Raw genomic sequence first — 14,285 nt, forward strand, 5'->3', positions numbered from 1 at the left:
CATCCATTGCTCAGTGGTCAGTTGCAGTAGCTAGCACAGCAGTGTCTCTTCCTATTAGTGGTTTAACACCTCTTACTTTTGTAGTTATTTTTGGTCTTTTGATCATTTTTAATAATTTTTTAAACAAGGACTTTGGGATTAGTTGCCTGTGGAATTCATTCTGTTTCTGGAATTTGTGCTTACTACGAGAGTTTTTGTTCAGGAAGCATTTTAGACTGATAGCCTGCATTGTAGAATATTATTGCTCTCTGTTTTCCTCTGTATTCTTGGCCAAGAGCATAGCTTATGGTTATTACATCATTGCTGTGGGAAATTCATTCTACTTGTATTTATATGCCTCAGATATTTCTCTAAACTTGTGAGGCAAAAAGCCACATGTCTTCAGTCTTCCACTGCTAGAGCTTCCCTGGGAGCTGGTTCGTCAGCTCAGCTGACCCCAGGGGAGGCATGGCTTATCCTGGTTCAGCTGAAGACTGTTGACTTGGAACACCATTCCCGTTCAGTCCGTGTGGTACCTGGCTTTCAGGAGACACTGTTGGTAATCATGCACACCAAGGCCTCTATTTCTTTTTGTTTACTGTACTCTAAAGTCTCCTGTGGCAACACAAGCTGGGAACAGGCCACTACAGAAGCAAAATACCACCTTCCTATCACCCACCCTGTCAAGGCAGAAAGATTTATGTAGAATATTGATTAGTGACATTTAGAATCTTTGTAACTCATTTACTTTCTCAACTATAATTTTTTTTTTTTTTGAGACAGGGTTTCTCTGTGGCCATGGAGCCTGTCCTGGAACTAGCTCTGAAGACCAGGCTGGTCTCGAACTCACAGAGATCCGCCTGCCTCTGCCTCCCGAGTGCTGGGATTAAAGGCGTGCGCCACCATCGCCCGGCTCAAGTATAATTTTTAAATTATTCTCTCATGTATTACATCCAAACCATAGTTTCCCTCCCTCCAGTTTCTCACCCCCCAATCTGCCTTCTCCCCCAGAATCACCCTCTTTTTGTCTTCCCTCAGAAAAAAAGCAGGCCTCCCAGGGATATCAACCAAACATGGCATAATATGTTATATTACTCTATGATCAGGCATATACCATCACGTCAAGGCTGGACGAGGCAACCTAGTAGGAGGAAAAGGGTCCCATGAGTAGACAAAAGTCAGCGGCCACCCTCACCCTCGCCGTTAGGCATCCCATAAGAACACAAGCTACTCAGCCATAGCATATGTGCAGAGGACCTAGGCCAGACTGCTGCAGGCTCCCTGATCTCTGCTCACTTGCTGCATGTGAGTATCAACAGTTACTGCTTGATAACAGACACCCAGTTTTCTAGGACACTTGCTTTACTTCACTAAGTCATTCTGAAATCTATGGTGACCTCCTAATGAGTGGCAAGTAGACCAAAAGTGGCTGGCCTTTTCCTGCGGAGCTGGGTGTTGATTTGCCTTTCAGCCCGCTAGAAGTTGATCTCCACTCTCTATCTCTGGAAGGCTAAGGGAGGTCAAAACGCCTTGGAGCTCTGGGCGTTCACGTGAATTCTGGACATGACCTTATCTGGATAAGTCCTGTACTTACCTGTCTGGATAATCACAGGTACGCACACACGTACCTGAGTTTTTGTTTGGTCTCGGAATGTGTAGTGATTGATTAATTCTAGAGACTCTTGCTGTTCTCACACACATGTTCATGTTACTATGTACGTTGCTTATGGCTTTCAGTTCTGCTTGACTCAGGTCTTTTATCTAAACTTAATAGAAACAAGCAAGCTTAGCTGGGCTGTGGTAAGCAGGGCTGGGTAGACTCCCTGAGCTCACAGGGAGGCTGGCTTGGTTTGTGTGTCTGTGAAATGCCCTCTTGGCGAACGGAGAGATTCCTGATTGCTGGAGAGTCAGGCTCTTCTTGCTCTACTCAAGACTTGAATCAATTTGCTGCTGACTTGGTTTGTGAATGGCAACTTATAAAAACTTTTTTAGTTTACTTTTTTCCCAATGGTTCCAAAATTGGAAACAGTGGGATTTAATTCACTGAGTTTTGGTTTCATATTTGTCTTACACCTTGTTCATGGAAGCTAAGGTCAGTATTAATAGTCAAAGACAGTTTGCGTGTGCATACTAGCCGTCTTCTATTACGCACGATAATGGCTTTGAGTACAAACGGCATAGAGAGCCAGTGCTTTCATCTCCTGAAAGGAAGGCGTTTCTTGAGTTCGTGACACTTTGTTGCTGTTGTTTTGGGACAGAATCTTTCTGTGTAGCCCTGGGTGTCCTGGTATGCTCCATGTAGACCAGGCTAGCCCCAAGCTAGTTGTTTATTTCTAGTTGTATTGCTAGTTGCTTACTTCTGGGTTGCGTTTCCCCCAGCTAAACCACAAACTAGCACAAAGAGAAGAGCGTGTAGACTTCCTCACCACAGCCTGGCAGAGCTGTGTAAGATTTCTTCTCTCTGTTGTGTTTTGCAGGTGGGGAGTTTTAAGAGAGAAATGACCTTCACATTTCAACCAGAGGACTTACGACGCGAGTCCAACAAGAAGACTTCTCACCACTTGTTCCCACTGGCCATGGAGGAAGACGTGAAAGCAGCCGACACCAAAAAAGCCAACCGGATCCTTGACCAAGAAAAAGAAAACACTCGATCCATTTGTCTCCTTGAGCAGAAGCGGAAAGTGGTTTCCTCTAATATCGACGTCCCTCCTGCAAGGTAGGAACATCTCACATGGTTCACTGCTGCTGCAGGAAATGGGTGGAGAGGCCGGCTCCATCTTGTTCCACAGGGTGTATGCTTGGCAAGAGTTGTCTCTCAGGTTGTCGGTCTCTTCTGGGAAGTAGAGCTGGCATTGATGCTGCCATAGTTGAAACTGTTGTAGCCATAGAAAAGGACAGAAGTAACTGCAGAAGCATTAACAGAATGACGCATACTGTGTAAAATTGGTGACACTCGGAGGCAAGTATGCATAGATCCCAGGGGAGGGGCTGCCAAATCATGTCTGTAAGCTACAATTTGCCTCTGTGTGTGGACTGCGAGAGGAGAGTTTAACAATTCCAACAGCTTCTTAAAAGAAGGTGACAGTGACACAGGCTGTCGGTGACCTACAGTCTTCAGTGTATCAGGATGTTCAGTGGTGTCTAGCTGATGTCATGTATGTCTTTTGTAAGATTTATCTAGGCAAGGGAAATGGCTCAGTGAGTAGAGCTTGCCCTGAAAACATGAGGACCCGAATTTCCATCCGCAGAACGTGCAGTCGGGTGCCATCTCAGACACTTATTTAAGCCCAGCTCTTCTGCAGTGTAGTTGAGGGTTGCCAGAAGTTCATGGGCAGCTAGCATGGTGTGCGTGTCACTGAACAGCAGAGAACAAAGTGAGGCCAGCATGCAGCTTGTATTCTGAGGTGCACATCACATGCACTGGGTGGGACACACATGCACACACATGCACACAATGCACTGGGTGGGACACACATGCACACATGCACATCACATGCACTCACGCACACACATGCACACACACGCACACACACGCGCACACATGCACATCACATGCACACACATGCACATGCAGGATAGAGTAACACTAAACATGGTGGAGAGAGTTTGTCATGTTATAATTCTTGTTCAACTTTGTTCTCTCACACCTTCCAGCCTGCAATTTCTCTCCCAGTTCTCTTCCTTCCCCTCTTCCTTTTCTTTCAGTTTCTCTCCACTCCTACCTAGTGGTCTGAAGGTTATTCTTATGGCAGAATGGAAGCAGAGTAGAACACAGCCCACTTGTTCATCCTGGCCGCCCCCGGCTAGCTTAGTCCTGAAATAACCACATAGAAACTGTATTAATTAAATCACTGCTTGGCCCATTAGCGCTAACTTCTTATGAGCTAACTCTTACATCTTAGTTTAACCCATTTCTATTAATCTGTACATTACCACGAGGCAGTGGCTTACCGGCAAAGTTTTGGCATGTCTGACTCTGGCGACTCCATGGCTTCTTTCTCTCCGCCTTCCTTCTCCCAACATTCAGTCCAGCTTTCCCCGCCTACCTAAGTTCTGTCCTATCAACAGGCCAAGGCAGTTTTCTTTATTCATTAACCAATGAAAGTAACACATAGACAGAAGGCCCTCCCACACCACCTGTCATTCCTCTTTCTGATTCTGTATCCAGAACACACACACCCTGTTACTTCTGTTCCTGATTCTGTACCCAGCGCATGCGCGCGCACACACACACACACTCATACACGCACACACACACACACACATACCCCAGCTTCAGGACTTGGAGACCATTTTGCTCATCCTCTGTCCCTGGACTAGAACAATGCCTAGTGGGCACTAGGGAGGGTCTGTGAGCACATGTCAGGTGAAGAAGGAATTAGGAGTACTCGCTCTGCATGGCAGGTTGCTTATTATTAACACGTGTACCCCATTTTGATGTCGGAAATGATTATCATGAAACTTGGCAAGCAGTTGCTTGAGAAGTCCTGCATTTATTCACATGCTTTCTGACAGCTCATGGGGAAAATCGTACCTGGGGGCTGGGAATGACTGGCCCTTTCCACCTGCTCACGTTTGTAATTAACATTTCCATTGTTTTCTGTATTAGAGGGCATATCTTCTCTAGGAAATTACATGTTACCCTATCCAGCTGCCACATCACCAGGCTTTTTAAAATTATAGGCCTCTTTGTTTAACCTCTAATTGCCAATTTCGTATATCTCTTCCGTCTGTTCAACTATTTGTTATTATTTGCTTTTCTATGATTTTTATATAAAATACTTAATTAAGTTATTAAGGATTAGTTTTTCACTGTGGCTTCATTGTGAAATGTTTTATAGGCCCTGAAGCAGGTAGACATGTTGATTCATATGTATGCTTGGCTGACTCATTTGATAAATGACATGTTAGCAACTTGAAAGGAGAAGAACTGTGGATTTATGTGCTTCCCAAGTCTGTCTAAAGTTCAGGGTTGACTTGGAGTTCTGTAGGACCCACCTTACACACCATTGCCCATGGAATCTTCCATATGTGGTAAAAGACCTGGAATTAATTACTTTATATTCTCAGGTTGTTGTAGAGTGTATCTTTACTTCGGTTTTGCACAAGGTCTCATGTAGCCCAGACTAGCCTAAAACTCACCCTATAGCTAAGTGTGATGCCTTCCCCTCCTAAGCACAAACTGTAGGTATGTGCCACCATGCTGGGAACAGAACCCCAGGCTTTGTGTGTGCTAGGTAAGCACACTACCAACGGAAGCACATCCCAGCCCTGCGCATTTGTTCTTCAGCTTCATTCCACCTCTAGTGCCGTCTGGAAAAGGGGGGAAGAAAACACTTCTGCTCTTCTGTTTTCTAGTGCAGGTCTCCAGAGTGTTACACTCTTTGCAGCCATTAGACGTACGTAGAAGCACACTGCACAAGCCAGCATTGTCGTGAGCTCTTAAACAGTAGGGAGAAAGTTAATTGGGTTTTAAATCATCGATATGTAGAGAAAAATTCCCCACTGACAAGGTGTAATTTCGATGAATTAATCTGCTATGAGAAGTGCTATTTAAAGTGTCATAGTGTGGGGTCTGCACGAATACACTTGTTTTCATTGTTGCAGCAAAAATGTAATCATCCTAAACATGCTAACACTTGGCGAAACAAATTGCTTTTTTAATCAAATAGTCTTGAAAGAATCAAGTTCTGCAGAAGAATGTAATTCCCAAACATTTTCTTCTGTTTGTTTACCGTCATTAAGTTATTTAGTAAATGCTCACTTTTGACCAAGTAGATTGATACTTTGTGGTAGGAAACTTTCAGTCACATGGTAAAAAGGAACAAGATTTTTCTTTCTGCTTCCTAAAAGAGAGATAATTACAGCTGTCAGAAATATCTGCTGATGTTTGAGTAAATCTGGAGTGTGGTGAAGTGTATTAGAATGGAGAAGTCTGTATGTCTGTCATTAAATGTGACCTGTAATTAATGTATAATCCACACGTGTCTGTCTGTCTGCACAATTTCCTACAACCCACTCTCCCTCTTCCAGACTGTTTTGGATGCTCCGTATAGGCAGGCGGTTGGTTTGGGCTGTTAGTATCACTGGCTCAGAGCTCTTGGGCACGTTAGGATTACCTGTAGTGTTTCTTATCTAATCTGTTCCTTATTCTTCAGCTTCCTGTAGTTTATAAAGGGAAACATGAAGTTTATTCCCCAGAGTTCATACATGAAAGCAGAAGGCGTGTATATATTTTTTTTCCATATCTCTGGGAATCCTGGCTAACCTGATCTCTGACCCATTTTTGAATTTTCTGATTTCATGTCTTTCCTCCATCAGCAGCTATCTACTGAGTCCCTGTACTAGTGATGTAGGACTTGTTAAAGCCTGAATGGAAGAGGTGCTTCCCTCCAGAAGCTCATGGTGCAGTCAGACAGATAGACACATAAATAACTAAGTCCAAGAAACTATTTAGTATTGTCTGTCTTCTCGTCGGAACTGGGTGAATTTATAACTAAAAAAAAAGGCTTTAATGTTAGGAGAGTGATACATTTGTATGGCTATTTAAAAGCCTGCTTTTCTATTATTAGTGTCCCTTTGAAGATAAGAAGAATGGAATGGAGAAGGAAAAACTTCAAACCTGTGGTCTGTTTTATACATTTTTTTAAAAAAATGCCAGTTTTCTGAGACCCGTTTGAAGGTTGCTGGTATCAGAAAGTATAAGTTTATTACCCCAGCTGTGTTATGTTTGGCCACCTGAGAAGCAAGAGCCAAGACAGAATTCAGCACACAAGCAATTTATTAGGGAAGTAAGTGCTTGTGGGAAGGTGGGGGAGCAGGCAGGGCAAGGTTGAGCCCTCGGGGAAGGAGTGCGGGAAGGGTGGCTGACCATTCCGAGGGCTTCCCTGTGCCTCTGCTGTGTCCTCATCTCTGACCATTCCGAGGGCTTCCCTGTGCCTCTGCTGTGTCCTCATCTCGGGAAAGGAGTGCGGGAAGGGTGGCTGACCATTCCGAGGGCTTCCCTGTGCCTCTGCTGTGTCCTCATCTCTGACCATTCCGAGGGCTTCCCTGTGCCTCTGCTGTGTCCTCATCTCGGGGAAGGAGTGCGGGAAGGGTGGCTGACCATTCCGAGGGCTTCCCTGTGCCTCTGCTGTGTCCTCATTTATGACCATTCCGAGGGCTTTCCTGTGCCTCTGCTGTGTCCTCATTTATGACCATTCCGAGGGCTTCCCTGTGCCTCTGCTGTGTCCTCATCTCTGTCCATTCCGAGGGCTTCCCTGTGCCTCTGCTCTGTCCTCATCTCTGCTCACAGCAGCTTGTGATGCTTGGGATCTAAGCGAGTCCAGTCGATGCTTTTGGAGCCCAGCTCTGGTCCTGGGCCAGTCAGTGCTGTTTCCCTGACTGTCTCTCCTCCTGGAACACTGTCCTAAGTGTCCTCTGTAGTGTAGGCTGGAGGAAGGGCTGGACTGTCAGTGCAGGCCATTAGCCTTTCTTATGCTAGAGAACCAAACTTCATATGAACCAAAGCAGTAATGGCTGCTGGTTCAAGCATTGCAAAGACTTGTACTTTTGAGTAACAAGAGGAAAGGTGTCTCCCTTCTGAGCCGCCTCGGATGGGCAGAGATACTTTTATGAGAACCCCTTGCTGTGGGACCCGACCAGTGTGGCCTGAGTGGATTCAGGAAGAAGCTGTGTTTCTTTGGGGGGAGCGATAAGGACTGTTAGATTCCATTGAGAACTGAAGTACTCTATTTCTCATTATCCCATGTTCTTCGGAGGATAAAACCACACCTAAGAGAATGAGAGCGGATGGAAAAGCAGGCATGGCAGTGTTGGTTTAAATCAAGGGCACGAGTAATGAGTTGGTGCTACCTGTGCAGATGGCAGTCTCTGAAGTCACTTGGCCTGCTTACAAAAGACAAGACTTGACCTCTACCAGACAAGCAGTTGTGAATTGAGAACAAGGAATTAGCTAATTTAAGTATGAATCCTTAAATATTTTAAGGTATCTCTAAGAGAAAATGCAAGCTTCATTGATCTTTAGGGAAAGTTGAGGAAAAGAAGCTTTACGAGTATAGACAGGTATTGAGTGGTCATGTTTTCAGTTTCATCTACATGATGCAGCAGTGCTTGTGTTTTGACCGTGAAATGACACCCCATTCTGTGCCTGTGACGACACATTTTTGTCCCTCATCGGTTGATGGGCACTTGACACTGGAGAGGCAGGAACCAAATCATGTTGAGTTGTTGGTTGTGTTACACTGTTAAATGATCGAAAAGATTTTATAGAGGTCAGTGTTAGGCATCCATTAGGAAAGGCCATTTTGGTTGCATAGAATGGGCTAAATGGGAGAGTTCATATAAGAATGAACACAGGAGGACCATTTAGGATAGCATCATATTAGTGCAAGACGGTGTCATGGGAGTTAGGACTGAAGTGGAGAGAGTCTAGATGAAAGAAGTGGACGGAAGAGCTGCTGTTTTAGGTAGATGGGAGGCCTCTGGGTTGTGAGAGATAGAAAACTGCTCTGGCTGATTTAACAAGCATGGATTGTACATATTTTATCTTTTGTTTTGAAACCACCAGTTCAATCCCAGAGTCCTGGGGAGCCTGGAGAAGCAGGTCAGCAATCGACAGCTGGGTGAGCGGGGTGAACATCCAAAGTTGGGCTCTGGAGCTAAAGGGAGAAATCCGCAAACACAGGGGCAGATACAGCCACCAGCAGGGATAAAATGACAGATGCTACAGTTAGGCATTATAATTCCCACTTCATAAATGAGTGCAAAGATTCAAGACTATCAGGCAACACATAGGAGAACATAGAGAAAATACATGGACGTTTCTGGCCCCACAGGGATTTTTTTTCCATCATTGTCACCATTGTCTGTGGGAGAATATTAATAATTTATTATCCTTGTCATCTGTGATGTCGTAAAATATATCTACAATATTGACTACTACAATAATAACACTAGCTCCTTACCTAACTACTAAACGAAACCAGCAGTTAAGTAGACACCGCTTAGTCATCTAGACCAGTGGCTCTCAAGCCTATCTAATGCTGCGACCCTTTAATTCAGTTCCTTACGTTGTGACCCCAACCATAAAATTATTTTTGTTGCTACTTCATAACTGTAATTTTGCTTCTGTTTTGACTCATAATGTAAATATCTGAATCATGACTCCAATGGGGTCTTGAACCGCTAATGTAGAGCACGGCATTTGTTCTGTTTCTGCTTTCTCCAGGATACTGATGATGAAAATCGTTGGACTTCACCCAAACAGCAATTACAATTTGCTTATGCAGAGTGATAACTTCTAATTATAACCTTAATGCTAAAGAACTCTATCACCAAGCCAGCTACACTAAGGAAAAGAGGGAAATGAACCCCATGTACTCCTAGACCAAAGGGCAGAACTTTAGCATATGACACGTGATTAGTTCACCACTGGACGAAAGCAGAAGGTGTTATAGTGCCAGTTGTTTCCTGGGTTTTTTAAGCCGGCTGCTTATCAGTTGCTGGATAAACAAAGTCATCTTATAGGTGACAGTCTGAAAACCATGATTTAGGGGATCTTCAAAAACTTGTGAGCCTTTGAAGATACAGTTCAGTATTTGACCAGTGGATGCACTGAATGCTTGCGCGTGCGTGCGTGTGTGCGTGTGTGCGTGTGTTCGTTCATTCGCGCGTGCGTGTGTGTGTTTGTTCATGTGTGTGTGCCTGTGTGTGTTTATTCGTGTGAGAAAGGGTCTCACTATGTGAACCAGGTGGCCTCAAACTTGGAGATCCTCCAGCTTCTGCCTCCAGAGGAGAGGTATCAAGGGCATGTAATCACATCTCACTTTATGTTCACCTTTGAGTTCAAAGTTAGAAAATAACCTACTCCATAAACCTTGTTTTATGTGTACAGTAAAAATCCCACAGTAGTGTGCTACCCTTTTAGTTTTCCTCCAGTGTCCCTTATAGCAAGGTCTCCTGTAATGAGCTTGGAAGTAAATGAGATAAAGCAAAATTTCTGTCATTTATTTATTATTTGAGATGGGGTCTTCCTCTGTTTCCCAGGCTAGCCTTAAGTTTGTACCAGTCCTTCCCCCACAGCCTCCCTAGAGTAACAGATATGAGCCACCATATCTGGCTTCAGGATTACTGTCTTTTACTTCTGAATCTCAATTAAGACCACCAGTTCCTGGGGAAAATAATTAGTGTTTCATACATGTTAGGAGCTTGTCAGGTTCCCAACTCTGTAGCTAATATGAGACCACTGAGAAAGGTCACTCCAACATTTTAAAATGTTTTAAGGCATATTTTCTTTAAAATGTGTGTGTGTGTGTGTGTGGAGACTGTAAATGTCCTCACCATGTTGAAGAAACACTAACACTGTGTTATTTGTGGATCTCTTAGGTCACTGACACAATCTCTATCCAGTAGAACAAATATCTTTTTCAGGAACCCCCCCCCCCCCCCCGCTTGTCCCACCATCTCAGAAATTCGAGTCAGAAGTCACTGTTGCCTGTTTGCTGCACAGAAGCCAAAGTGCTGCGTGGAGTCTGTCTGTACACTGTCCCATCGAGCTGGGTTAGGATGCTTATGCCAACCAGAAATCAAGATTACCTGGTACTGTTAAACTTGCTGGTATCTTCTGGCCCCCATCACCCCTCCCACGTCTTTGAGGAAAGACAGGGGACACTGGAAAGGGAAGTCATTCACGCCTCTCTTCTCACTAGGGAGCAAAAGCCCATTGAGGAGATTGATGTGGTTCCTGACTGTTTTAAAATATAGCCTTCTCATTCTGCCAGCTGCCCACAGATGATTTCTGAGATTTAAGTGCGGATCTGCTGCCCTCCGCTACACCAGCCAGCGCTTACCAGCAAGCTGGTGAGCAGGAGAAACCTCCCAGATAGTACTCCATCTTTGACCAACAGTGATATCATTGATATGGGCTTCATTCTCATTTTGTAACTTAAGAAAGCCTGTATTGTTGGGTTTTTTTTAGATTTATTTATTTATTTCTTATGTACACAACATTCTGCCTCCATTTATGCCCGCATGCTAGAAGAGGGCGCCAGATCTTATTATTACAGATGGTTGTGAGCCACCATGTGGTTGCTGGGAATTGAACTCAGGACCTCTGGAAGAGCAGCCAGTGCTCTTAACCACTGAGCCATCTCTCCATTCCGAAAGCCTGTGCTTTGTGACACAAATTGCCTTATTAATTTTGTGTGTGGGGACGGAGGGAGAGTGGGTGGATATGGGTGGATATGCTTTTAAAAAGAACTTTACACTGTTCTTGTGCTCATTTTAAAATATAGCGTATTCAATCCACCATTTTTCCAATAACTGTGTGCTATAACCATTATTCATGAGTACATATAACCAAACTAGAATATACCACCTGTTGAGGATTGCATTTATTTTGTTTCTGTTAAATTTTTTATTTAAAAGTTTTTTTTCCCCACTTTGCATACCAACCACAGTTCTCTCTCTCTTCCTCCTCCCCTCTGCTCCCACCCACACACCTTAACCACCCCCCCATTCTCTCCTCAGAAAGGGTGAGGCCTCCCATAGGAGTCAACAAAGTCTGGCATATCAAGTTGAGGTAGGACCAAGCCCCTCCTCCCTATATCATGGCTGAGCAAGATATCCCTCCATAGGGAATAGGCTCCCAAAATCCAGTTCATGCACTGGGGATAAATCCTGGTTCTGCTGACGGTGGCCCCACAGACTGCCTAAGCCACAGAACTGTTTCCCACGTTCAAGGGGCCTAGTTTCATCTTCTGCAGGTCCAGAGTCAGGGAGCTCCCACTAGGTTGAGTTAGCTGTCTCTGTGGGTTCCTCATCATGATCTTGACCCCTTTGCTCATATTATCACTCTTTCCTCTCTTTGACTGGACTCCAGGAGCTCAGCCCAGGGTTCAGCTGTGGATCTCTGCACCGGGTTCTATCAGGTACTGGATAGAGGTTCCATGATGACAGTTAAGGTAGTCGTCAATCTGATTACAGGAGAAGGTCAGTTCAGGCACCCTCTCTACTATTGCTTTAGGGTCTTAGCTGGAATCACCCTTGTGGATTCCTGGGAATTTCCCTAGTGTCAAGTTTATTGCTTTAGGGTCTTAGCTGGAATCACCCTTGTGGATTCCTGGGAATTTCCCTAGTGCCAAGTTTCTCCCTAACCCTATAATGGCTCCCTCTATCAAGATGTCTCTTTCCTTGCTTTCCCACTCCCTCTCTCCCCCAACTCAACCCTCCTGTTCCCTCTTGTTGAGGATTGCATTTTGAATTTAGAATATTAGGCTCATCTCTCCGGATCAAACTGGGTAGTTAATGAAGCACTCAAGAGATTTGTAGGCATCACCTCCAAAACGCCCTGTGGGGAAACCCTTCTGGGGTAATGTCTTTGGGCATAGATGGGGAAACTATCCAAACCTCTGGTGGACCAGGAGTCCCTGGCCGGGTGGACTCCTGGCCTGTTGTGCAGATGCACATGGGAATACCCACACGCCCATGAGAGCATCTTCCACACACCCAGGAGAGCATCCCATCTTCCATGGCATCTGTCATGGTCTCCGTCTGCAGAACTGGTTCCCGTAGACATTTGATGCGGCATTCCTTATCTCCTTACACAAGTTCAAACTTGGATAATTGGGTGGTACTAACAGTTGAAGTCTGTGCTCCCCACAAGGCCTGGCAGTGAGATTTTGCACTGTTTTTATTGTGAAAAGACAGGTAGTAAATAATGTATTATGGTCTTTTGTTTCGCTTTGTCTGAAGAATTATACTTAAAGGGCTGGGGATATAGCTCAGTGATAGGATGTTTGCCCTGGTTCACTTCCTACTTGAGTGCCTCTGTCAAGAACTGAATGTGAGCTTCACATGTTCTCAGCACCTATGAGCAGGAAAAAGATTAGCTGAAATAAATATAAATACTGTTTAATCCCTCATACCTCGAGTCGTTTTTAACCTGTAATGAAATTATTAAAGGTATTTCATATTCTTTTTTAGCACATTTTATCTTCAGAATTTGCCGTGTCCTATGGTAAGGTCCAGATACCTTTCAGTGATCAATGCCGTGTGTGGCTATTGATGACTGTGGTAGCCATGAAGCCTAGAAGAGAGGTATGGGGTAATTTGCCATTTCATCCTGACTTACTGCTTATCCCCGAGACTCCAGTTTCTCTCTTCATTTCTTCTGCTCCAGCACACACGAAGTCCTCAGCAGATTCCCTAACAGGTGATGCTTTGTTTAATTGTTGGGGAGCTGTTTAGATTCCACAGTCCGGTGTTAAGCAGGCGTCATCCCAGTTCCGGCTCTTTAGAAACAGGAAGCCACTTCATTTCCAGTGTTTGGGAGAACTTCTTCAGTGACTGCTGGATCCGGTTGTCCCGTGCAGAAGTACGTATGCTTCAGACTAAAGCCAAGGCACCCCACAATGCGTCTGTTTTTGCTTATTCTTCTGTACAGCAGTGAGAGAAGTTAGTTAATGTGTAAGGCTTTAAAACTGGGAAATGTAACAAATACAAAGTATTTTCTTAAGGACTCCCAAGTTCAAGGGCTTTATTTGGTTACTGGCGCCAGTTGTTAGTTTCTGCATCCTTTAAATATTAGCTCTTCCCTTCCTTTCCTCCAGCATTCTGGTTGGAGAATTAAGAGATAAGGCTTGAGAATTAAGACAACTTGGGATACTTCGAGAGCTTGATTTTTATCTTTAGGTAGTGATAGCTATTTAGGGTGATACACATTGATTGACATCATAGGAAAATGCTCTGAGAATGTGGGAAGGATAGGCATGGATTTATGCAAAAAGCAAAAGAATAGTTAAGAAACACCTACAGAAATCTAGGAGAGGGCTCTAGTTATGAGCACTGGCTGCTCTTCCAGAGGACCTGGGTTCAATTCCTAGCACCCACATGGCAGCTCACAACTGTCTGTACCTCCAGTTCCAGGGGAGCTGACACTTTCATATAGACACACATGCCAGCAAAACACCAACGCACAAAATATAAAAATAAATCATTCAAATTTTTTTTAAATCTGGGGGAAGTAATTAATGAGACCTTGATTAGAACAGAAACTCAAGAGGGCAGTGTGCAGACTGCATGGTGCATGGCAGGAATGGAGCTGATGGGCGATGTGTGTGATGACACTGAGAGATACTGGTGCTCAGGATGTCTAGAAATTCCAGCCCGGGCATCTAGCTGGAGAAAGTGGTTGATGATGCTAATCCAAACAATAGGCAATCCAGGAGCGATCCAGAAGGAAGTAAACGTGGGCAGCGGGAGCAAGGCTTAGAGATCAGGGGCACTTAACAAAAACAGTTTAGTGA

The 14,285-nt window shown here is 44.5% G+C and overlaps 1 protein-coding gene across 1 annotated transcript in view; it reads left to right on the forward strand.

Annotated features, from left to right (window-relative positions):
* Window positions 1–14,285, forward strand: part of LOC121432355 (zinc finger protein 704-like) — a 194,063-nt gene that overhangs the window by 49,966 nt on the left and 129,812 nt on the right. Inside the window, exon 2 of the mRNA XM_041630221.1 lies at window positions 2,457–2,695. Coding sequence (XP_041486155.1) covers window positions 2,457–2,695 — 239 coding nt within the window. The remainder of the gene's footprint in view (window positions 1–2,456; window positions 2,696–14,285) is intronic.

Source organism: Microtus oregoni, unplaced genomic scaffold (genome assembly GCF_018167655.1).
Source record: "Microtus oregoni isolate MIOR12 unplaced genomic scaffold, Mior012 000034F_ref0000314, whole genome shotgun sequence".
Taxonomy (NCBI): Eukaryota; Metazoa; Chordata; class Mammalia; order Rodentia; family Cricetidae; genus Microtus; species Microtus oregoni.